This window comes from Balaenoptera borealis (assembly GCF_965194805.1).
Source record: "Balaenoptera borealis genome assembly, chromosome: 6".
NCBI lineage: Eukaryota > Metazoa > Chordata > Mammalia > Artiodactyla > Balaenopteridae > Balaenoptera > Balaenoptera borealis.
This window is the reverse complement of record NC_138863.1, coordinates 8,394,846-8,421,272: the sequence shown is the minus strand read 5'-3', so window position 1 is coordinate 8,421,272 and position 26,427 is coordinate 8,394,846. Positions and strand designations below refer to the sequence as shown.

The 26,427-nt window shown below is 46.1% G+C and overlaps 1 protein-coding gene across 1 annotated transcript in view; it reads left to right on the top strand.

Moving 5' to 3' along the window:
* The window catches only part of ARMC9 (armadillo repeat containing 9), a 152,218-nt gene that overhangs the window by 33,294 nt on the left and 92,497 nt on the right, over nt 1-26,427 (top strand). Inside the window, 5 exon segments of the mRNA XM_082396418.1 lie at nt 3,725-3,823; nt 14,126-14,160; nt 17,117-17,228; nt 20,140-20,232; nt 25,181-25,271. Coding sequence (XP_082252544.1) covers nt 3,725-3,823; nt 14,126-14,160; nt 17,117-17,228; nt 20,140-20,232; nt 25,181-25,271 — 430 coding nt within the window.

Here is a 26,427-nt window from a genome sequence, read left to right as displayed (position 1 = left end):
AATAGCCAAAACTGGGGGGTGGCATGTGTTGAAAGATGTTGCAGAGGAGGTGGATTGGGGAAGGTCATGGAGAGATCTGTAGACCGTGCTTAGGAATTTGTGCTTTATCCTGTAGTTAGTGAGGAGCTTTTGAAATGTATATCTTGAAAATTGTTAGGGTTTTTTTAGTTTTGAAAATAACACACACTGATTTTTCTTGAGTACAGAAAAGTACCAGACACAAAGCAAAAATGGCTTATATAACCACTGTTGACAAAAAAGAAGAAGAAGGCATGTACATAGAAAATTCAGGGACTTCCCTGGCGGTCCGGTGGTTAAGACACCACTCTTCCACTGCAGGCGGCACGGGTTCGATCCCTGGTCAGGGAACTAAGATCCCGCATGCCGCACAGCATGGCCAAAAAATAGAAAAAAGAAAGAAAGAAAGAAAATTCAAACAGTACAGAAATAAATAAAAGGAAAGTGTGTGTTTTCCTTTTGCCTTCTCTCCTCTTAAAACGTAACTGCCATCATCCTGGTGTGCTTCCTACAGCCAGGGTCGACGTGACGCCAAGTGTGGCATGCAGGCCACAGATGGGCACATGGGCTCTTACAGCTGGAGTGTGCAAGCAGAGGCCTGCAGACCACCAGGCAGGGGTTGGAAGGGGCTCCACTATCAAAACAGGGAGAGATGGGGTTGGGGGGAACACTGGAATCTTAACTAGATTGTTCTTCATGTAAAAGAAATATATGCTCTTGGTAAAAGATTGAAACAATTCAGAGGAGTATATAGTTAGAGCAAAAGGCCCCTTCCACACACAATTCCTAAGTCTCATTTTCTTACTGACATTCAAGATTAACACTTTCTTGTGTATTATTTCAGAACACTTCTATGTATGTGCATGTGTGTGCACGTGTGTGCGTGTGCATACGGTATGCACACACTTACTTGGGATCTTGTGACCCATTGCTCTTCTCAAACTTGCTATTTCACTTTCAATATATCTTGGAGATCTTTCCAGATGACCACACACCTACTTCATTCTTTTTTTTTTTTTAAATAGTTTCTTCCTTCTTTTATTTATTTATTTATTTATTTATTTATTTATTTATTTATTTATTTATTTATTTTTGGCTGTGTTGGGTCTTCATTTCTGTGCGAGGGCTTTTCTCTAGTTGCGGCAAGCGGGGGCCACTCTTCATCGCGGTGCACGGGCCTCTCACTATCGCAGCCTCTCTTGTTGAGGAGCACAGGCTCCAGACGCGCAGGCTCAGTAATTGTGGCTCACGGGCCTAGTCGCTCCGCGGCATGTGGGATCTTCCCAGACCAGGGCTCGAACCCATGTCCCCTGCACTGGCAGGCAGACTCTCAACCACTGCGCCACCAGGGAAGCCCTACTTCATTCTTTTTGATGCTTGTACATTATTATTCCACTGCAAGGGTGAGCCATAATTCATCAGATCTCTGATGAGGAACATTTAGATTTTTTTGTTTGCTATAACAAAAACTGTTATAATGAACATCCTCGTATATACTGTATACCTTTGAATATAGGTAAGATAAGAGCCTAAGAATGGAATTGCTAGGTCAAAGTTATGGGCATTAAGATTTTGAGAGATGCTTTGCCAAATTATTTCTCCAAAGATTTCAACAATGTCTACCCACCCCCCACCCCCAGTAGCGTATCGGAGCATCTATTTCTCCACACATTTGCCAACACTGGACATGATTATACGTTGAAATTATTGCCAGTTTGGTAAGTAAAACTTGGTATTCTGAATGTTTCAATTTACATTTCTTTAATTATGTATGAGGCTGAATATATTTTCATATGGTTTTTGGCCATTTATAGATTTGTCTTTTAGTCAACTGTTTATTCATTTCCTTTTCTCACTCACTTGTTTTAAGCAAGAGAGTGAAAGAATCAGATTTCCTTGTTAAAGGGATGGGTCTGGTATCAGTTCCGGTATCAGCCAAAAGAGGAAACAGTTTCAGGAGCAAGGGGTTGATCCAAAGTCTCAAAAATCACAGAAAACTCTAGAAGTTCACAACTGAAAAGTGTCCAATGTTTCTGACACTTAGAAGGTCATTGGTGGTGGCCTTTGCCATGAGTTTCCTTGGGGTGATTCAGATGGGGGCTCGACTGTGGTGTGTTGAAAGGTAAAGTGAAGGGGAGGCGGCAAACGTCGGCTGTTCTTTCAAGGACCTTGGCTGTGAAGGAAGAACACTGAGAGGGTGGTTGATAGATGAGGGCCTAGGGAGGAGAAAGGGGAAGGTATTTTTAAAATATTAAATATATTTGGACATGTTTCTAGGTTGTAGGAAAGGAACAGGTTTACAAGGAAAGGTTAAATGTACGGGATGAAAAAGGAATGATTAAATTTTGATACTGTGGGAATTCAGAGGAAATGGGCTCAGGATAATGTAGGAGGTGCAGCCTTGAGATGGGGCCCTTCTTTGTCTGAGTTACTTATAGCTGAGTGTCAAGGGATGACCAGAGGCACAGAGGGACAGTCTTTCTGGTGGCCGAAGCAGACCAGATGTTTCAAGGGGACAGACAGGAGTACGATAGGGAGAGAAAAGGGTCCAGCCCAGCATTCTGGCTCTTTCCAACTCACCAACCAGTTGAGTTGTCTTCCTCTTGTGGGGACGAATGAGTGAGGGGTAGGAAGAGAGCCAGTTACATTACCATATGGAAGTTCAGCACGTGGAATCATGAGGCTGGGGAAAAGGAACTTCCCTCTCACAATCAGGCACAGGAAAAAGTCTGGAAGGGGGTAAAATTGTTAAGAGTAGTTACCTCCAGGGATTGGCTTTTGGGGTGGGGCTGGGGAGAGGTTGCGTTACCTTTTAAATGAGCACATGTTACTTCTATGAAAAGAAAAGACATAAGATGAAAAGAAAACGTTTCAGAGATTACCACCTTAGATGCTGGATGTCCATCCTGAATCATGGTAGCTAATGAGAGAGGTATGAGAGATGCTGACGGAAGAGGCCATGATGCAGTGGCATTGATGCAGCAGTAACCCAGCCTCCTGTTGTCTAGCGCTGGATAGTTTATACAGTGTCTCCGTCACTCATTCAATAAGCGTTTACTGAGCCATCTGTCACGTGCTAGGCTCTCCCTTGATCTCATTTACCGCCCTCCCCGTGACGCAGAGCCGTGGCCTCATTCATTTCATCCGACAGGTCAGGAAAGCGGGAGGCAGAGCTGTTGGTTTTCTCGAGTCCACTGCTTGAGCCCAGATCTTCAGATTTTCAGTCCGGCTTTCTTTCCATCACATTATGGCCACCCAGTGACTTTGTTGCTTGAATTAACAAAAAATGGTTTAAAATCAGTTGATTTTATGGGAAATCCCTGGCGGTCCAGTGGTTAGGACTCTGCAGTTTCACTGCTGAGGGCACGGGTTCAGTCCCTGGTCAGGGAACTGAGATCCCACAAGCCGCCCTGTGCAGCCAAGAAAAAAAGGAAAAATCAGTTTATTTTATGTGACAGCAGGAGTACGTTAAGTGGAGTTCTGCAACTTAAAGTATGCTATCCCGTGACCACACCAGTAGTGTGTTAGTTTTTGTGTCAGGCTCAGTGCTTCAACTCCCTGGGGCTGCGATGTTAAAGCAAAAGCTCACCTTTGTGCCCTCGGAGAGGCTGTTGAGGGTCAGCTCCGACACTGGCTAGCGTGCCTCTCGCGGCTCCGGGGGTGTCTCACCCCTTTCACCCGCCGTCCATCCTCTGTCCTCCCGCAGATCACCCCCGAGTACCTGCAGAGCGTCTGCGTCCGCCTCTTCAGCAACCAGATGCGGCAGAGCCTGGCGCGCAGCGTGGACTTCACGAGGCCCGGCACGGTGAGGCTCTGCGCCCGGGTCTGCCCCCGGGTGTCAGAATCCCGTAACTTTAAAACATGAGAGAACAGGAGGAAATAACACATTCGGAGTCTGCATCTCAGCGGGCTTTGGAGGTCTGTGCGTTCCCAGAAGGAAAAGTGGGTTTGGGCCACTGGAGGCGACCTCCTGGGGGCGGGGGCGGGGGAGGCGCGTTTATCTCTTCCAGGCGTAGCTGCTTGTTGGGTCCCAGGGCAGGTAATGGCAGCAAGGCAGTAGGAAATGAAGGAAACCTCGTCCTGTTTGAAAAATCACTGCCGTGTTGGGGTTGTGCGGTGTCAGACGGGCTTTCCTTTTATCTTTTTAAACTTTATACTTAGAATCATTGCAAACGTACAGAAAAGCTGCAAAAACTGCCCGAAGGACACTTGTATACCCTTTACCCATATTCACCAACTGCTAGCGTGTTACTCATTTGTTTGTTTACTTTCTCTCCACACACACCCATACACACACAATATGTTTGCTGAACCATCTGAGGATAAATTACATATGTTTATGGCCCTTTCCTCCTAAATACTGGAGTGCAGTGTGCATTTCTTAACAGCAGTGTTCTCTTATTTAACCATGTGATTGTCAACTTCAGTAAATTTAATATCGAGGCAGTATTTTTACCTGACTAACCTACATCGCATTTCCCAGTTTTGCCAGCGGAGCCATTAATGTCCTCTACAGCAGCCCCTCCCCCGTACCCGGAGTGTGGGCTCAGGTATTACGTTGATTTGTCCTGTCTCTTTAGCCTCCTTTCAGCTTCAACACTCCCCCCCCCCACCCCCTTCCGTCTTTCTTTCTTTGACTTTCATGACATCGACATTTTAAAAGAAGACAGTCCTTCCCCTTCTTTAAAAATAGAACATTTCTCCTTTTGTGGTTGATGTTCCCTTGTGGTCAGATTCAGGTTTGCGTTACAGACCAAGACATTATGTAGGTGATGTGTCCTTCCTAGGAGAGCTCCTCTGGAGGCATGTGGAGCTGAGTCGGGTTCTTAACCAGGGGCACGAGTATAGCTGTGTCTCCAGAGGAAGTTTTCAGAGTTCGTGAACCCATGTCCCGGGAGCGCACACCAACCTGCCGCCTGGTCCGCAGGCTGAGTGTGTGCAGCCGGGCAATTAGGAAGGAAGCACCGGGTGAGCCTGAGGCAACCCCGAGGGTCAGAGCCCCAGCTTTTAATTAAGTGTTTGCACATTAATACTAGGGTCTTCATAAACAAGGTCTTTTTCAGCATTAAAATAATCTACCTGATTCTCAAGTAGATTTGAAGCAGCTTATTATGAGAAGACACAGATATGAGAAATGAAAAAATAGAAAATAAAAAGAAAGAAAGAAATTTTGGTTAGAATTCATAGAAACTGAAAGTAGATTGGTGGTCGCCAGGGAGTGGGGGCGATGAGGGGATGTTGGTCAAAGGGTACAGACATCTGACTTTAAGATGAATAGGTCTGGGGATGTAATGTGCAGCATGATGACTACAGTTAACAATACTGTATTGTGTACTTGAAGGTTTCTAAGAGAGTAGATCTTAAATGTTCTTACAACAGCAAAAGGTAACTATGTGAGGTGACAGCTGTGTTAACTAACCTTATTGTGGTAATCATTTCACAATATATACATTTATTAGATTATCACATTGTATGCCTGAAACTCACACAATGTTGTATGTCAGTTATATCTCAGTAATGCTGGGGGAAAAAAAGAAATTGTGCTTGAAGGAAAATGAGGGTAGGAAGAATAAAAGTAAGCCATGGCTAAGGCTAGTATAAAAAAATGCATGTCCTAAGTTACTGTACCCCTGGGAGCGAGGCTCAGATTTGACTGTGGGCTTCCTAGTAGCCTGTGCAAAAAACAGTTACATGACTTATTTCTAAAGGAAGTGAGGGTGATATTCACTGCATCTAAAACGGCATTTGTGCTACATGTGTAGCCCGTGAAGCACAGCAGTAAAATGAACGCCTACGAGCCCATCACACATGCCCACAGTAGACCATTTCAATGCCACCAACGTCCCCTATGTGCCCTTTAGACCGTGAACTTTTTCCAAGTAGGTATATTACTCTTACAATTTAAAAACAAGTCTAAGTACATTTTTTTTTGAGGACTGGAAGGTCAAAAAACCGCTGCACAGGGTTTTTCTGGTGCTAAGACCTGAGGAGAGTTCCTCTCGTGGATCTTGGTAGAAAGGACATGGCAACGTGGTGAAGAGCCAGCGTCCTTGACTATGTCCGCGGGGTGCACGTGCAAGCGCACCGCCAGGCTTTTGCTGCGTTGGCTGTGCCACACGTGGACAGGAGCTGCGGAGTCCGTGCTCTAGGATGTGGGCGCAGTGATGTCAGCATACAGGAATCTTAGCGAATCGACCGTTTTTAAAATGTCAGTAAAGCACACACAGACATCCAAGTTTCGAAAAAGTAACTCCCTCATAGGCCCTCTAGGATGAGGGGCTTCAAGCCACATCCCTGTGGACTGGCTGAGTTGACCCTCTGTGTCTAGTACATGCTTAGCTGTAAGTCATCAACCTCAGGTAACATTAAGGATCAGAGTGTGTTTACCAAAAATGATGGCTTTCTAGCAGTAATTAGCATAGCAGGATCTGTGTCTAATAAGACCACTTCTTCCCCCCCCCTTCCATTTATGTATTAATTCAGTAAATACTCAGTGTTCTTCAGGTTTGTTTATAAAATCCCACCCTGTCTTGCATATACAAGAATCCTGTCTGTTGGCGGAGTGCTGCATCCAGCATATTTAAAACTGATGTTGGGACTTCCCTGGCAGTCCAGTGGTTAAGACTCCACGCTTCCACTGCAGGGGGCGCGGGTTCAGTCCCCGGTCAGGGAACTAAGATCCCACGGGCCACGTGAACAAAACTGATGTCATGTTTAAAAGGAGCGGTATAAAAGGGGATGGGGGAACAACGTATCTGATATTTCATCCCGTTAGAAGTTACCTTCATTTGTCAAGAGACTGGTCCTACCATCCTTCCCTGTTATGGTGGCACTAAGGTACAGAGTGTAAGCCTCAGAAACCACGGGAGAGAGGATGCGCTCTGTTTGCCTTAACTCGTAACCGTTTTTTTTTTCCTGACTTGAGTCACTGACTTAGTAACAGGCCATAAAAACTGCAAACAATTTTTTATTGTTCCTAGTATATTTTTCTCATAAGGTGATAAAAAGTGGGTGAGGGGTCATTATGGAAGTGTAAAAGAATATTGTAGTTGACTAGGCATGCCTAACGTCAATGTATGATGTCAGATTTATAACGCATGAAGAGGAAATTAGGATACAATTTAGATCGGATGTCCGGTGACTGAGCCGATAGGATCTAGGATTTGGAAGAAGATTGCTTTTTTATTTGTTTAAGGGAATATAGTCAACCCTAAGTCCAAACAGGATGCCATCAATTTCAAGATAAATAGGTAGGCACAGCCCAGCCTTCTTTCTAGCCTGGTCCTTGATCAGCTTCTCCTCGGGCTTGAGCGTTTCAATTCACTGTACTTGACAGGAGCCTGGCTGGGGCCCATCAGAAAATGGCTGGTACTACAAAGTTTAGTGCCTTTGATACTGGTTTTTAAATCTGGCTGTTAAGAATCTGGCCCTCTACAACCTCATTCACTGTTGAAAGTTCAGAAGGGTTCAGTAAATAAGACCCTTCTTCCCCCTGAGTTCCGAACCAATCGAAAAATACAACAATAGAATGAAGGAAAAAGGAGCTGAAGATATTGCCACTGATTCTGACAAAGCTTATATTGCAGAATGTGGATTTTTTTTTTTTTTTTGGCAGGCAGGTGGGTAACCTACTTTTGAGCCCTGGACCTAAAGAAACTTTCTCCCCCCGTCACGGACAGCTGTGGCCCAGCCCCTGCTCTGCACCCCCTCCACCCGTACCACTGGGGCTGTGCTCTCTGTGCAGCCTCACTGCCCAGAGGAGGGGGGTGCAGGGCGGTGCAAATCCAGTAAGTCACCCCCTCTGGGGGGTATGTGTGAAGACTGTGTATGTGTGGAGGCCGAGGACCCCACAGAGGAGACGAGAAGTGTGTTTCCACCCTACCTCCTTCCCGCCCAGGTAACTGTGTCCAGAAGTCTGATGCATTATCAGAGCTGGGCGTCAAATCCACATGCTCCCAGGGTTGATAACGATGGATTAAATCTTGAGACGAGAACTCTCCTGGGTGGCCTCTTCCAGCCTGACTGCTTGTCACCACCCTAACCCCAGGTTTGTCTTGCCGTGGTCCTTACCAAATCAGGCTCCAAACCCTGGGGCCCATTATTTGCTGGGATTTGAGATGAATCTGATTTTATATTATCAGGAATCTAGTGATAAGTAGTAAAAGGAGAAACTTCTTCCTCAGAGCACAAGAGGGAGGGTTTTTTTGTGTTCTAAGGTTATACAGGGGATAGAAGAATATGTGTTAGCTGGAAAATACACAACAACATTTAGCAGTAAATGGAGCAAAGCAGAAACCCCTTCCCTCCCTCACACTCACCCCATCCTGCCTTCCTCCACAGGTAAGTGTTGACTATGTTTCATATGCATCCTCCAGACCTTTAAAAATTGTATATAATTGAGAGTTTATTACACATATCATTCTGCAGCTGTCTCCTTTCACTTAACTGTACATTTTGGAAAGTCTTTCATGTCCCTTTAGCATACTTGTATTTCCCTTATCTTTCAGAATTTTAATCTGAGAACAATATGGTACATTTAACCATTCCTCTGGGAGACATTGTCAGTTTTTTGCTCTTTCTAATGATGCAGCATCCATCTTTGTGTGCAGCAAATAGCATTTAAAAGTGCTTTGGTATGTCTTTCTCTTCTTAGCCCCCTGTTTGCAGAGGGCAAGCATGAATGCAGAGACACTCTCAAGGTGGAACTCTGAGCACAGCCCCCGGTTGAGTCCCGAGTCCCACCCTGTGGCGCCTCTAGGTTTGTGATTCATCGGATGGGAAAGTTTACATTTAAACCCATCCTTATTGGAAAAATGGCTCTTTGGGGAATTAACCCTCCCTTTCTTCCACGACTCCAGGTAGGCCGCATTGTAAATACAAGTTACAGTACTTCCCGGTGTGATAGCATTAAATATATTAAAGGCCCAGGACGTGTGAATCTTAGGAGGCATCTACTTCCAAAATCAACCATCTTTGTTAGCAGTGAAAACCTGCAGGGGGCGGGGGGGCGGTGGTGGCAGTGACCCTTTGGGGAGGTGGCCTCGTGCAGTTGTTCAGGAAGCCTTGCTGTGGCACTATTCTGCTAAGGAGGGTACTTCCCGAAGCTTCCTGCTGTGCGTACTGTGCTTCTGCAGATGAACTCCAGCATCTTCAGCCTTGGCCTTCTCCCTTAGCCGGCTCGCTTAAGTCTTGGCAGGACGCCTGCCCTTTCCCCACGTGGCCACTGCATTTCGAGGCAGCCTTTCCGGGCCCAGTGCTCTGTGTATCGAGGAGGAGGAGTTGCACACCTAGTTCCCCTCTCCCTACCACACCTCGTACACCAGTGCCTGTCACGTACCTGAACTGACCCTGTTGACGTGAGGGTTGAATACCTTTGGTCTCATCAGTCAGTAGGACCGTGATTGGCAGAGGGTAACTGTGCCATTAGCTCAGACCTTTTCCCCGACCTCCAAACCCAGACTTACTGGCCTTCTCCCCGTGAATGTCTGACAGGCACGTCACACTTTCCGTGTCCCGACCAGGCTCATCTTTTCCTCCACACAGGTGATTTCCCTCCTGTGTTTCTGTCTCAGCAAATGGCTCTCCAGGGAACCGCGGGAGTCACCCGAGGCTCTTCCCTTTCCTCTGCCCTGTGCTCAGGTGGCCGTGGGGATCCGGGCGGGCTTCCTCCCTCCTGCCCTGCCTCTGTTGCTTTGTGTCTGTTCAGGCTCTCCCTCTTTCTGTCCTGGCTTAAAGCAACATTTCCTGCCTGGTCTCAGTCTCAAAACTCTTAGATTTCTGATGGCTCATTCACATGGGAGCTGGAGTGACCTTTCTGGTTGTGTCTTATTTATTTACTTTTGCCCTCAGGCTTCAGGAAGGATTTAGGTACATGCAGGAACCCCATCTTGTTACTCCCTTGCTTAATACCTGTCGTCGCTTCCGGTCCAACGTGCTCAGCATGGAGTCCCCAGCCCTCCGCGATCTGACGCGCATCTGTCTCTCCAGGCCTGACTCGGGTCTCAGAAACCCCAAGAAGCCCCAGCGCCCCAGCCCCTGGCACCTCCCCAGGTGTGCACGTTGCTGTGCACCTTGCCCGGCCGCAGGCTCTCAGACGGCTTCAGGCTGCGGGGTGGTGAGGCAAGGCCAAGGGCTCAGACACCAGGCACTCCCACGCCGCGCACACACATAGCGCCGCTTCCAGATCGCATTGGCACAGTTTTCCATTCCAGCGCTCCCCTCCTGCGGTCACAACCCTGCGTTTTCGAGTTGTGTCCGTACCCTTTCCTGTTACAGAGTTGGCCATAGCAGCCTCCCTTCTCCATGTGGTGGGGATGCCCCTCTGGGTCCCCAGCTCCTGTTGCCTCTCTGTCACGTGGCCGACACACATTTCCTCAGGTGTCCCACGGTGGTGACTTAACCTCTCCTGGTGACCATTCCCCGTGAGGTTGCCTGACAAGGGTCCTGCCTTTGTCCTGCACCGCACAGGCGGCACCTGAGTTCAGCGTTAGTCCCACGTGAGCGGGGCCAGGGAAGAAGGGCTGGCAGCGGACCAGCCTGGTCCGAGGAGGCTTCTGGCTCCAGACGGGGCCTTCCTGTCGCCCTGGGGCTCGGCAGCCGCTGCTGGTGTCGTCGAGGCTCCCTCTTTCTGACCCTCCCTGGGCTGCGCACACCCGCTGCCGTCCTTTGGAGCAGCAGTTCCCCAAGTGTGTGTGCCTCGAAGCCAGTCCCGCAGGATGTCCCCGTCCCCAAACTGTTGATGTCACGAGTTTGAAACACGCTGGGTACTGAGATTCACGACCCTCAGCCGTACACCAAACTCCCCGGAGACGTCCCACGGTGACAGGCCCCCGCCAACCCAGTGAACCTCCAGTCGCTCGTGACCCAGGGGCACTCTCGCCCCGTCACACCTCCTCCCGGTTTCTCTAAGCACGCTTCCTGACGCCATGCGTCATTAGCAAAGCCCCTCATCCCGCTGTTGTCACCGAGAGCGGGTCCCAGGCTCGTGTGGCCCCAGTAACGCCCTCGCCCACACCATGACCCCGAGGGCCGGGCTCCGGTTCCTTGCCTGCAGCTGGGAAGGGATGGGGCCGTAGTTCCGCCCGTTCACTCTCGGCTTAGGTAGCAGTTTAGTTCTCCCACGTCCAGGCGTTGCAGAGAGCCCTGCCCTGAGCCCGGCACGGCACGGGCGCTCAGTGACTGACGGACAGGTTCGTACGTTCCTCGCTGCGCTGGCCTCCACCCGTGCCCGGAGAGGGCCGCCGCACGTTCACCCTGTGCTTGCCCAGTGGAAAGCGCCACCCGTCTGCGCCCACGTCCGCCGTGGCCGGGGCGCCGGCCTCCTCCTGGTGCCCCAGGCCTTGCGGGCCTTACGCTGAGTGCCCAGCGTAGAATCCCGGAACTCACACAGCCCCCGCTGGGGCCGCGCTCAGGGCCTCCTTAGCGGGGGGCTGCTCCCTGGGCTTGTCGTCCATACTCAAAATCCAGAGTTACCTTGAGAGGGAAATTATTCCAACTGATGGTGATTCTGGGGCCTCTCCCAGCTTTCTCTTCCTGGGCTTTTCTTCCTTAGTCAGACTGTCGTAGCTGTGTCCACCCCGCCTACACGCAGAGCAGCGCCCGCAGCTGGTGGCAGGGACCTCTAGAAATCCAGTCCAGAGTAAAGGTTAGGCCACAGATCGGAGCAGCCCCCTCGGTGTCCGAGTATTCTTACTAACGCCTCCACGCAGGAAGGAAGTGATAGCCGTGGCCCACTGTGAGTTCTCCATTCCGTGGGCAAGTTTATACTTGGGTGTCAATGTTAAGGTCAGCGTCTACTTCATGACTTACGCCCAGTACCTCTCAGCTCCAGCATCTCCGTCAGCACTGGGGGCTCAGCGTGGGCAGGCAGAAAAGAGGGGAAGCTACGCTGACTTCCATGGGCTCTCGTTGGCATCTGCACCCACTGGCATAGCATTGCCACCATCTTGCACGTGAGGCACGGAGAGTCATTTGATCATTGATTCTGCCCATTGGATTGCGAGCTCTCTGAGAAGAGGGCTTTTGCCTTGCTCACCGATATCAACGGTGCCTAGCAGAGGCCTGTTAGATGGTGGGCAGTCAGTACTTACTGAATGAAATGCCACAACTTCCTCCCTCGTTAGGAGCAGGCTGGGCCATTCTCCCCTCGGCTCATTGCCAGCTTTAAAAGAAATTTTTTTTTTTACTCGATTGAATAGTAAAGTCTCAATACTGTTTAACATACTGGCTCTTCTCATGAAAGGGTCAGTTATTACTGCTTTTCAATTAATTTCTTCACAGGGCAAATAGAATGATACAGAATTTAGGAAAAGAGAAAAAAAATCAGTGTTTTAAAAGAGAACATTTTCTTAATTATGAAAAAAGGGGAGGTGTATGTAAATGAATTTTATTTGTGGAAATATGAAGTAGCCAATATCACTAATTTTAAAATATTTTTCTCTTGTGTATATATTATGCTAGTGTTTTACTATGGTTGTGTCCTTCATTGACTACATCACTGGCTCCTTGATCCCCTTAATGTGTTAGACAGGTAATTTAGGTGACATTTCAAACAATGTTCTGAACTCCTTGCTATTTAAGCCAATAACAGGAATAACAGGTAATTAATTTTTTAAAAGTCAAGGGTTAAAAAAAAAAGACAGAAAAGGGAATTCCCTGGCAGTCCAGCGGTTAGGATGCCGAGCTCTCCCTGCCGAGGGCCTGGGTTCAGTCCCTCGTCGGGGAACTAAGATCCCACAAGCTGCACAGTGTGGCCAAAAAAGAAAAGGAAAAGTCAAAGGTTAAAAGTTACAAGAACATACATGGTCATGAACCATTTAAAAGCAGGGTTTTCGGTCTTCAAGGTGAGAATATGGGGATCTGTAAATACTGCGAAGGGAAGCAGTTGAGAACGGGGCCGATTTATTACATTTAGTTATTAAATCAGTCAAGGATTCTGGAGTGCCCACTTTTGGAAGTCAGTCTTCATTCATGCCTTCAACAAACACATGTTGATTGAGTGCCTCTGTGGTCCAGGTACTGTGCCAGGTGCTGGGGACATGCAGGTGCTATATCTCCAGCCCTTGTGAAACTCCGTGTCTGCTGAAGGAGAAGGACACAGAAATGGCTGCAAAATGATCACAGTTCAGTATGGTCAGCGTGGATAATGTTCCGTTCGAGGGCTGTGGTGACATAGAGGGAACGGAGTACTACTGCCTGCCCCTTCGGGAAGGTCTCCACAGACAGCTGAGACTTCCTCTCTTCGCCTCTACTTACTTTTTTCCCCGAGAGTTCTTTTAGACAAATTCCACACGTTCTATCATTTTACCTGTAAATAATTCAATATACATCTCTAACAGATAAGGGCTTCAAAAAACGAAAACCGTAACCACAGTGCTGGATATAATTAATACTAATTCCTTAGAAGCATGTAATACCAGTGCAGTCCATTTTCACATTTCCCGTGTTTTCTCAAAATGTCTTTTACAGTTGGTTTGAGCCCATCCAAACAAGTGCCATTCACAGCATTTGGTGGTTTCTGTATTTTAGCACATACTTAATACCGCGTTGCTGTAGTAGCAAAAACAAAACAAGAAAACAATAAATGGGACGTGCCCATAAAGTAGGCAATGATTTGGCCTATAGGCAGGATTAAAAGGGAGTAGGGTGGGAGGGGGATCGTGAATGTTTTCCACAAACACCTCTATAGCGACTTGGTGCCAAGTGCATGTGTTATTTTTATACTCAAAGATCAAATCTTAATAAAGAAGAAAACCAGGATAATAAACTGATTTTCATTGCTTTTGTTCTTTATGATGTCTTTGACTAGGCAGCTTTAAGTTCCTCTGGGAGCTTGGTCAGGGCGAACCCACCCGTTTTCTTATAGACTGCTGCTTGGAGTGGAGTAGCAACAAGCCAAAGGTGGGTGGCTTGGGAAATGCATCAGTAGGGTATTACTAAACTTGGACTTGGGCTAATTTTTAAATCATATACAATTATGGTTGGAGAATCCTGGTGGATGAAAAACTTGGCAAATCTGTTGGTTCTGTGCCGTTACAGTGATTTGGGATTAATGCATTGCTGTCAATGTTTAACACGCTCTATTTCCTTCTGTCCCCTTCCCCCTCAGGCTTCAACCATGTTAAGAGCCTCCTTGGCACCCGTGTAAGTAATTGCTCTTAGGAACTGTTATTAAGGAGAATAGCTATGGGTAAAACTGAAATTCAACATAGTTTTAATAAATGCTCTTAACCGCCTAGCTTAGACGAATTCCTTTGATTAAGCTGGAGCTACATGTGGGTATTAAAGGAAATACCAGTAATCATAAGTAATACTTATAAAATACTTATAAAAGTATCTTTTAAAGTCAATTCTATTGATGTTGGTGAGGTAGCATCAAATGGAAAAAATTGTTGAATTGTTCCTATAATATTCTATAGAAATCAGTTTAATCTACTGTCATAGGGCAGTCAACAGAACGTTGCAATGTCTAAATTTTATGTTCTCTCCTGAGTCACATTGTGACCAGGGCCACAGGATAGCTCTGTGTGTGCTGGAGCCTTCCTATACAAGTCAGTTAGGCTGTCCCCCATGGGGGTATCTGACGCATGGGGGCTTCACCAGGCATGTGTGTTGCACTAGCAGGGAAGTTGAGAACCTTTGGCATGGACACGAGGACTAGGGTGGGTTCTGGTGACCCTCTGAGCCAGCCTTGGGTGGAGGTGGGGATTGGGGGGTGGGTGCTATGATATTACCAAGACACCTGCGGTCGATACAACATTCCTCCTTCCTTCGGTCCTGCCCGAGTCTGACATTAACCCTGCACTCTGTTCACTTCAGATGGTGGCTGTAGAATGCAGTGCTTATGAGCACGGACTGCCAGGGTTAAAAACCCCCTCTGCCACCGGCTCTGTGACCTTGGACCACTTTTATAACCTGTCTGTACCTCAGTTTCCTCATGGACTGTGGGAGAGTGGCTGGACCACAGAAATGGGGGATAGCTGAGCAACTTAGTAATATTGCCATTATTGGCAAGTAAATATGGCCCAAATATATATGACAGTTTTTCCTCCTTTGATTAGAAGCTCCCCAGCTATAGAACATTATCAAACTTGGCTTTACAAATGGAACTTTTTTTGTCTAGAAAAAGAGCCTGTTTGCATTTTAAATTAAAACTTTTTTTCATTTTGAAATAATTTCAGAGTTGCAAAAAAAGAACAAAGAATTCCCATATACCCTTCACCCAGATTCATTCCCCAGTGTTAATATTTTACACAAGCCCAGTGCAGTTATCAAAATCAGAAAATTAATGCTGAAAAAGTACTGTCCTCTAGTCTGCAGGGCTTATTCACATTTTAGCAGTTGTTCCATTATGTCCTTTCTCTGGTCTGAGGTTCAATCCAGGATCACACGTTAGTCTTGTCATGTCTTAGTTTCCTTTAATTTGAGATCATTCTTCAGTCTTTGTCTTTCAAGGCCTTGACACTTTTGAAGAATACTGGCCAGTTATTTATAATTGGAATTTTTTTAAGTATTTGTATTAATTTTTAAACTCACAATAGTATCTGCCTCTGGGAAAAAATCAAAATAATCAATGTGCCATGTACAGAGGTTTACCATTTGCTATATTAAATAGAAGACGCTCCTCCCCAGGAGTGTTAACTGAGACCCCATTTGATGCCCTCTCTTCTGGCTTTTTCCTCCAGGCCCTATAAGAGGATGTCATTTTTTCTTTTAAAAACTAACCTTAAGGGAATACCCTGGCGGTCCAGTGGTTAGGACTGTGCTCTTTCACTGCTGAGGGCACAGGTTCGATCCCTGGTCTCGGGGAACTAAGATCCTGCAAGCTGCGTGGCGTGGCCAAAAAAAAAAAAAAACTAGCATGTAATTTTTTCCTATAATGTAAGTAATACATGCTCATTATAGAACATTTGAGTCTATAGAAACATGAAGAAGAAAATTTAGAGAACCCCAAATCCTACCTCCCAGAGGTATTAGCTCAGTTTTTACTCCACCCTTAAAAACAAATGAAACCCTACAGCTTTAGTCTTTTCACTCAATTCTTCATGAATTCTCATTTAATATTAATATTCTCTGCACAGTATTAGAAGAATCATATTTTGTTTTGTTCTTAGTTTTTTTATTTTGAAATAATTATAGATTCATAGGAAGATGAGTCCCTCAGTGTCTCAGGTAAGGTGGTGACATCTTATCTGACTGTAGTACAACAGCAAAACGAGGAAATTAACATTGAGACAGTGCAGACCTCATTCAGTTTTCAATTTTTCTATACACTCCAATCTTCTTCTATTCAACAAAACAAAATGTGAAGATACTTGTTTTAGTGACAAGGCATCTGAGGTGGTTCCTTTTGTTTCTGGCCAGCCAGATGCAGGTGTTGGGTCATCTGCACCGTGTAGGTCTCTGAACAGGGATCTCTCTTAGTTGAAACCTGCCTTCACCTGAGGCCTGACTCGGAGTCCTCTTGAGGAGGGTTTGCAAATTGCCCTACTTACCACCTGCCTCACTGGCACGTCCCCACTGCCGCTTCCTGGCCACACCCTCCTACCTCCTGGAGGGTCAGCTGTGCACCTCCTCTTCACAGTTGTTTTCTGACCCCTGTTCTGTCTTTCACATCCCCCCAAGCCAGTCCCTCAGGCTTGAGAGGGACAGTGGCTTCAGGTTTTTAGGGAGGACCCTAGGGGCCTGCTAAAACTAGTAGGCTTTGGACTTTGCTCAGGATTCTAAATAGAACTCAGGATTCTATGATGCCTCCAGGGTGATTTCATCCCCATGGTGTGGAGCCCTGGCCTATTGTGAATGTGGTGGTTTCTAATCCCATTAGGCAGAGACTCCTTGTTTTAGGAAAAGTGTTATATAGACCCTGGTACATGCAACAGAAGAGACAGAGCTGAGCCCGTTGAAGCCGGGGTGGGAGGCCTGGAACCCAGCCCTCTTGGTGGAGGCCTGGAGTTAACGCCAGGAGCACAGAGAGCAAGTGGGCCACTGCCCGTCCAGTGTGTCAGAGCAGCTCTAGATGAGACCATCGTGACACTCAGGAGGTGTAATGAACATGCCCTTTTGCCCTGTTCTTTCTCTTTGAACTTGTGTTGCTGAGTAGGCAATTGAAGGATGTCCCATTACTGCCCTCCTTGGATTATGAGAAACTGAAGAAGGATTTGATTCTGGGGAGTGACCGCTTGAAAGCCTTCTTGTTGCAGGCTCTGCGCTGGGTAGGTACCTTTTTCTTGAAGTTAAAAAAAAAAAAAAGAAGACCATGCTGGTTTTCTTGGCTGGCTGCCTTGCCTGTATCTTTTAACCCATCTTCTCAAAATCTTTCTTCATGCTTCCTGCTGACACCAAGAGCGAAAATGAAAAGCAGCTTCCGAAGCTCGCTGTGGTCTCTTTTTAAAAACCCCTATGTTGACGTCACAGCTGCCATTGCCTTCACTCGGTGATCTGATACACGATGATTTGGTACATGCAGTTTCAAGGCCCCGGAGACGTCCTGGCATCTGGCCCTTCCCTGGCCCTGAGCCAGACTCACAGCTGGTGGCGTCGGTGTGTTAGAGCACGGGTCCCGCTCACACTGACCCCCACAGAGACCTCTGGATTTAGGTATTCCCGCGCAGCCACACGAGCAGACATCAAGGGCGAAAACTTACTAACAAGTCTTTAAGGAAAATAGAGTGTAATCTAAATAGTTGCTTTTCTGGGAATTCCCTGGTGGTCCAGTGGTTAGGACTCCACGCTTCCCCTGCAGGGGGCACAGGTTCAATCCCTGGTCAGGGAACTAAGATCCCGCAAGCCACGTGGCGCAGCCAAAAAAAAAAGGAAAAAAAAAAAAAAGCCTTCGTTTAAATAAATAAATGGTTGCTTTTCTCACCAATTTTCAGATTGATCACAGTTAAGGCAGTGGTTCTCCAGCTTTCTGGTCCCAGACCTCTTGACACTGTCAAAAATTACTGAGGAACCCAAAGAGCTTTTGTTTATGTGAATTTTATCCACCAGAATTTACAGTATTAGAAGTTAAAGCTGAGAAAACGTAAAATGTATATTTATTAATTCATTTAAGATGAACAGTAATAAACCGAGGCTGTAACATAAATAACATATTTTTTATGAAAAATAACTATTTTCCAAACTAAAAAAAAAAATTAGTGAGAAGACTGACATTGTTTTACACTTTTATAAATTTCTTTAATGTCTGGCTTAATGGAGGACAGCTGGATTCTTATCTCTGCTTCTACATTCAGTTTGTCACAGTATCTATCACGCTTCATATAACCTCGGAGAGGTTGATCATTAAAAAGACAAAACATGCCTTAGTATTATTATGGAAATAATTGTGACCTTCTAGACTACCCTGAAGGGACTCTCCAAGTGTACTATGGGGAACGCTTCTAGATCCCCAGGGTTCCCCAGACTACATTTTGAGAACTGCTGGCCTAAGCCAACACTGGTTCACTCTTTTTTTTTTTAATTTTTATTGGAGTGCAGTTTATTTATTTATTTATTTATTTATATAAATTTATTTACATATTTATTTATTTTTGGCTGCATTGGGTCTTCGTTGCTGCTCTTGGGCTTTCTCTAGTTGTGGTGAGCGGGGGCTACCCTTCGCTGCGGTGCGCAGGCTTCTCATTGCGGTGGCTTTTCTTGCTGCAGAGCATGGGCTCTAGGCACACGGGCTTCAGTAGTTGTGGCATGCGGGCTCTAGAGCACAGGCTCAGTAGTTGTGGCACACAGGCTCAGTAGTTGTGGTGCACGGGCTTAATTGCTCCACGGCATGTGGGATCTTCCCGGACCAGGGCTCGAACCCGTGTCCCCTGCATCGGCAGATGGATTCTTAACCCCTGGGCCACCAGGGAAGTCCCTGGTTCACTCTTTAACTGAACAGTCTATTCTAATTCACCCTGCAATAGCGTCAAACCCCTTCATGGATCCCCAAATTTCAGGTTATCTTGACATCCAAATGCCTCTGAGTGATTTCCCCATCTCTCTGGATAACAAAAGCTCTCCTCACGTGCACTCTGATGGTTGGCAGTGCTTCCGGGAATATGGTCTGGAGGAGCGCTCTGAGGACGCATCCAGGATCAGCAGGAAGAGTCCTGCTCTGGTTTTGTTGACTAGAGTGGGTGGGGTGGCACGAGTAACCGCTAGCGGCTGTCCCTGCCTGGAGGTTTACCGCTGCTCCAGTTACCAGCCTCCCTTTGGCTCTTCGATTATCCACCGGGCACTTGCTATTGGCCCATGCTATTGAGCCTCTTGGCGAGACAGGATATTCCTTTGCTGAATGAATGTCATAGAACAAGCAGGAAAAATAAAGAGATCCTTGTAATTCTGTCTGAGACCCCTCCGGCCCCTCACCCCCCCACCCCAGCCCAGCAGTAGCCTCCGAACTCACCAGAAGGGCGGCAGCCCCTGTGACTGTGTAAAGCCCATGGGTGAGAAGGCGGGAAGAGCAGCAGACTGTCCGGAACCCAAAGGTGGAGGTGCTGAAAGGCCGGTGTCCCGGAGAGATGGGACCCACTGCGGCCAAGGAGGGAGGCCCTGGGGGAAGAGAGGACCATATGCAAGGAGGGCAGTGCCAGGGGTGCCACACACGCACACGCATACACAGTACCCGCAGTGCCGCTGTGCCAGCCCCTGTGGGATGGGTCTGCTCTGTGCGCCTGGCGCTCATTCACGGCCCCCCCGTCGGGCACCACGCAAAGGCACCCTGTGTTTTCACACCCCCCTCAGCTGGACCACACGTCCCCGGCCCCCACTGCGCTCACATCCCCCCGTGCTGCCCAGTAGTCTGCTCGTCCTTCGGGTACCAGCTCTTGAGCCACTTACGGCAAAAAAAAAAAAAAAGCCCTCTCCAGGTGTGTGTGAGCTCTCTCATCTGCTCCCGTACAATCCAGTCCAATACGATCCTTCACCGCTCTGGAGGTTACATGTGTAAGTTGACTCCTGCATCGCCCATTCGGAAGTACGTTGTAAGTTTTTGCTAATTGACTTGTTGGCTGGTTGGCCACCCGGCTGGGTATTACTCATTTTGTTTGGTGAAGTGCATAGTTACAGGTGCTGCCAGCTGTGGGAACAGTTTCCTCCACATCGACACTTGGGTCCTGTTGCTCTTGCTTTTCTTCATTCTAGCGCTTGACCACATCGCACCCTGGAGAGCAGAGGGAGACCGTTCTGCAGGCCTACATCAGCAACGACCTCTTGGACTGTCACAGCCATAGCCAGGTGGGTGAGAGAGGGGCCAGCGCCCAGCCAGGGCCTGCATTTCTGGGAAGGATCTTAGAAGGAGGAGGCTTTCATTTCATGCATATCTTCAGCGTAGCGACTGTATGTCAGCCTGGGGCTTCTGTTAGCTTCCGAAATCTGCTGTCCACCCTGGACACTGGCCCACTTTTCACTTCTAATGCAGAGTCCTAAACAAGTTAGTACTGCTTGATTCAACTCTGGAGCTCTTTTCTGCCATTTTTCCTTTTCTCAAATTCCCCGCTCTTTCCCTCACCCCACTGCTTACCATGAGTCCTGAAAACTCAGCGTGACTTACAATGGGCAAGGCAGGTAAGCAGATTCAAATTGTTTTCATCTGGGCCTGACTTAAAAAGTGTCTTCAACACTCTTTGTATATAGCTTTGGACCAGATAGGTCTAATGGTGCAGCGGGAAAAGTATGGGGTTTAGAGGGAGATAAACTTGTTTCAAATCTCTGCCCCACCGACTATTGGCCAGACACCCTTAAGCAAATTTCTCAATCTCAGAAAGCTTTCCACCACCAAGAAGGGGCCATCTTCTGCCTCGTGAGGTTGTTGGGATGGTTGCATGTGGTCACGTGTGGGAAGAACTTAACCCAGGGCCCAGCTCGGAGGAGTCCTCCACACTCCTCATCCCTCTTCCCTGTTCTCAGCACCTGTTGTCCTCCCGAAAGAGGATCGAGAGCTTGAACATGCCCTATGTAGAGAAGATACTGCATCTCATTATTTCAGTTTCATCGTTACCAAAATGCTCTAAAAACTTCATCTCCCTACTGTTAAGCTTCACGGTGTGCACCCTGAGTGCAGTATCAATACCTCTTAGGATCGCTGATGAAACAGCCCCGGAGAAAGCTTGTTGCACGTAATCTGTTGTGTGCACAGGCGACAACATTTAAGGGTTTTGAGTTTCTTCTTTGTACACAATCGCATTGTTCCCATGAAACAGTTAAGTATGAAAAATAGTCCCTCAAATTCTTATTTTCTTTTCCTTTTTTTTCCTGTTGGTATTTGTAATGGCATGGAAACCAGCCTATAAGACACGAAGCAGCTGAATAATATACTGTCATGACTTACGAACTCAAATTCAAAGAGTGAATTCAATACTGATTCTTTCTGAACTGTGATATTTCATTGAATCTAAGATGTAATTTCTCCCCCCATTTTAGCATCTCCGAAACTGGGGTGTATCTAATAGCCGATGGCCTGTTACAGTTTAACTTGCAGTGCTTTTTTCTTTCTTGGTTATATATAAAAAAATAATATGTCCTCCTATGAAAGGTGTCTTAGGTTTTGTGATATATGATATTTGTCAAAATGCCGAAATCTTTATAGCCACTGAAAATGTCATATCTTCCTCAGGTCATTATTTTTAATTGCTCTGGCTTATTTTTTTTTTTTAATAAGGAATGAGCTGGAGTTATCTTAAGATGTCAGAGAATCTGCAGAGCAGGAGAACTCCTTGGGAAACATGGGTGCCGTGTCACCATGACACCAAAATAAATTGGGAGATATATATATATATGTGTATATATGTATATATATATATATATATATATATATATATACATATATACACATATATATGTATACATATATATCCCACGTTTTGTTTATCCATTGATCAACAGACACTTGAGTTACCTCTACCGTTTGGCTGTTGTAAATAATGCTGCATTGAACATGAGTGTGCACACCTTCACTTTTGTCTCAATCAGTTCCTTGCTTTTCTTTGTAGTGTCCGCATTTGCATATGTACCCTGAATAATATAGTGTTTGATTTGGGGTTTGCTGAGTAGCAAGCACAGACCTTGCTCTGCAAGGAAAGGGTACTGTTTCCATGTTAGATGAAGGCACCGAGGGGAAGATGACATGAATAAAATTGCTGGATTATAATCAGACGTAGCTTCCCTGGGCTCTTAATGGTCCCCTCTGGGGACATTGGTAATCAAAGTCAGGAGAGAGTCCCGGGAAGCACAGGGCCTCTGGCAGGGCTGAAAGGTAGGCCAGGTACTGGTTATCCAGCAGCAATATGTATGGCCAAGGGGAATGGTGAGCCGCTCTGTAATTTGGGTTTTTAAGCTTGCCTCGTCTACTTCTAGTTCTCAGGAGCTGATCACATGAGAACACTCCTGTGGGGATGAAGAGACTTTCCACAGCTGATCCACACAGCAGGGTGTGAGTGGGGGAGCTGGAGCTTCATCAGAGCAAGGGCAGGGGTATCCAAGTGTGGGTGAGTCTGGGCTCCCCTTACCCAGGTAGTTTGCACTCTGTTTGAAAATATGTTACATGGTGCACTACTTTGGAACCCTGGCCGTATTTACTAAAACCGCATAGTCTGTGTCCTAGCAAAACCACTCCTAAGTATAACCCCAACAGAAATGTGTCTGTACGTTCAACTAAAAGATGTGTAAGAATGCTCATAGCAGCACTATTTATAAGAAGCAAAACACTGGCTATAACCCGAATGTCCCATCAAGAGTGGAATGGATAAATCACCTGGGATATATCTGTAAAATGGGATATATTGAGCAATGAGAAGGAGCACACAGCATACAACATGGATGAATCTCACAAGCATGATACTGAATGAAAAAAGTCAGGTATAAAAGAATACATACTGCATGACTTTATTTGTTAAAAAATTTAAAAACGGACAGAACTAACCTACGATATAAGAAGCCAGGAGAGATATTGCCCTTGATTTGGAAAGGGACCCCGGAAGGGCGTCTGGGGCTTTGGTAATGTTCTGTTTCTTGATTTGACTACCGGTTACCCACATGTCATCAAGCTGCACACTCATGATCTGGGCAATATTCTGTATGGATGTTATATTTCAATAAAAATTTTACCTAAATGAAGATGGTACAGTGGCAATAGGCATCTTGGGGATGACAGCCTTTAGTATGTCACTTTCTTGAGCCAGTCATTCAGCCTGTACTGGTGGCCCTCCACATCTGGGGCACAGCTGCCTTCCAGAAATCTCTTTTCACCAAACGTATGTTGATTCCTTGCAGCCCTTTCCTGAATTGGATCCCTGTTTCCAATATTCCATACTGTCTTCTTGGTGAAGCACAGCCTTTAGTTAATAGCTTCTAGAAAAAGGATGGATGGGGAGTATATTTTTCAAGACTCTGTATGTCTGAAAATATCGTTACCTTTGTATAGAACTCTGGGTTGTAAATAATTATCCTTCAGAATTTTGAAGATATTGCTTCATTGTCTTTTAGGTTCCAGTGCTGCTGTTGAAAAGTCCCAAGCCATTCTAATTCCTGACCCTTTGTATGTGACCTGTTTTTTCTCTCTAGAAACGTGTTGAATCTTTTCTTTTTCACCAGTGTTAATGAATTTCCCATTGATGGCTTTCATGATGTGTATTTGATTCACTGTTTTGAGCACTTTGTGAGCCCTTTCAATCTGACAACTTTAGTTCTGGGAACTGTTCTTGAGTTGTTTTGTTGATGATTTCCTCTATTGTTTTCTCTGTTCATTCTTTCTGAATGTTGGGCCTCTTGAACTCTGTTCATTCTTTCTGTTCATTCTTTCTGAATGTTGGGCCTCTTCTTTCTGAATGTTGGTTCTCTAATTATCTTTTTTCTCATATCTTTTTGTTCCACTTTCTGGGAGATTTCCTCATCTTTATTTTCCAACCCTCCTGTAGAGTTTTTCATTTCCCTCTTTTGTGTTTTTTTGGTTTTTTTTTTTTTTTGTAGCATTCTGTTGTTTCATGGATACAGTTATATCTCTGAGGATATTAATGACAAATTTTTGTCTATTTTTAGTTTTCTTCTCCCTGCACAGTTTCATTTCCTCCAAGTTGCTTCTGTCCCCTGCCCCATTTGTTTTGGCCTTATTTTCCATGTTAGAAACTTTCCTTGAGTTCCTGGTAGACCTTGGTTATCTCCTAATGTTTAGAGTGGAGGGACTGAAAAGCTGATTGGCGGTTCTGAGGGTGAGGATCAGGCCTGTAGGCATAGAGCTCCACTGAGGGTGACCCCGGTGGGCCAGCTATTGGGAACCTCTGATTTCAGGAACTTTAGTTCTTTTCCTGTTTCCAGGGCTGGTCATTCTCCTCCAAGAAGTGTCTTCTAATCTGCCTAGAAGGTAACAGTCTGGTTGGCAGTGTTCTGAGAGCCAGGTAGGGGAAGAGGACGGGGGTGGCTCTCTGTTGAGTATTTATCCTGCCTTTAGGCACCACCCCTACTCCATTTTGGGTGTGGCAGCCCTGCTCACCTGTGCCTGCTGTCCTCCGTCCAGAGACCTTTTGTGTTGCCCTCGAAAGAGAGCGCTCCCAGATGTGTGATGGGAGGTGCACGGGAGGACAGCTGTGCAGGAGCAGCACGAGGGGGACCTAGCTGCTGCTTCCACCACTTTCATTCATTCTTCTTGATTTCCCCCCAGTTCTTGAGACTTTTGAGGACTACGTGACATAAGCTGGGTGATTCCTCCTTGCCCGCTTGGCGTTCTTGGGTCTGCTAAGTTTGTTACCATCCTGCATTCCTGATTCCAAAATTGTGTTGTTATAGTTTCCTGTGCTGTCCTCTCTGTCCTTGAGGATTTGTCTCCTTAAAAAAGCCATTTACTGTAGTTTGATGGTGGTTTTGGAGGGAGCAAAATTAGACGAGTGTTGGATCAATCGTTCTACCTGGAAGAACCTCAACAACAGTCATAGCAAATAGTATTGCTTACCTGGTGTCAGTCACCATTCTAAGTGCTTTGAATAATTAATTCTCCTAATTTGGAAGTCTGAACAACTTATATTTTTTTGCCAACTCTCAGAAAAACATCAGTTGGAAATCAAGACCGAATCACCTCTAATAAGTTCACTCAGAGGAAGAGAACATCAGACCTGCAGAGGAGACGTATGCTTCTCTCTCACTTTTCTTTCACTTCATGGCTTTTCCTCTTTTGATATAGTTTTCTCTCCCACAGAGGAATGTGCTGCAGCTGCTGCACTCAAAGAGCGAGGTGGTGCGGCAGTACACGGCCAGGCTCGTCAACGCTTTCGCGTCCCTGGCAGAAGGTGAGACGGCAGCTCTCCTTGCCGGCTGAGGGAAAAAAATGAAAAGCTGAGAATTATGTTTTATTTGGCGGACGAAACTGAGGACTTAAGCCCGGCCGCAGCATCTCATATAGCTCGGAGGTGCTGCTCCGAAGAGGCAAGGGGGGAGCCAGGGTATATAGGAGTTTTTGCAGCAAAGATGAGGTAGACAGAGCATCAAAAGATTACTGTTAAAGAAAACCAGACATCTCGAGTTAAGGAATTCAGCACTTTTCTGTGTACGGGAAGATGCAAGAGTCTGGGCTCACTGAAATCATCCCTTTGACGGGCACCTCAGCGATCTAGGGCCATATCCTGTGCTTTCCCATCCTGAGCCTCCTCAGGGTGCACCGCTGGGGGTGGCTGCAGGGGCTGAGGGCTTGGCAGTGGGCAGCCCGTTGGTCTCCATCCTGAGTTCCCTCAGGGCTCACCGTCCAGAGTGGCTGTAGCAGCTTGATGGCTGCAACATCCTTTGCTTACTGATATGGCAGGCAACATTTTTTTTTTTCATTGATACCTTCAGAGAGAAGAGCTAGGTCTTGTGGATGTGTTTTTCCCTGTGAAAACACATTCTTCCCCAAGTTTCTTGGCAATGACGTGTTTCCTCAGTTTATTACTGTTTAATGCATCTAAGGTCTTTTGAAAAACTTAGTTGTTGTCATATTGCTGTAATTTATGTCAGAGCAAATTTTGATGGTTTTGGAGTTTATTTTGTTAGCCTTTAGTTTTATTTTGTAAGCTTTCTGGTATTGTAACATAGTACTTTTTAGATTGCTCTCAAGATAGCAGGTAATGCATCTTTTATCATTTTCTACTTAAGGCCAAATAAGGTTGGTGAAATAAAGTTATCCCAATAAGCACTATACCATGTCTTGCAAAAGACTAAGCCTTTTAAATCAAGAGGATTTGAAAAATCCCAAAATAACATGCCACCATAATTTAATTCAAAATGATTTTACAAAATGCCCTTACCTTCCATAAATTCTAATTTGTTTGAGCTCTTTTTAACATGAATAATGGGAGTTTTAAATTGTGACTGTATGACACTCCAAAAGTTTTTTCATTCATTTGTTTGTTCTTCCAGCCATTTAACAAACATTTTATGATAAGCCAGGGTATGTGCCAGGGACCATTCATA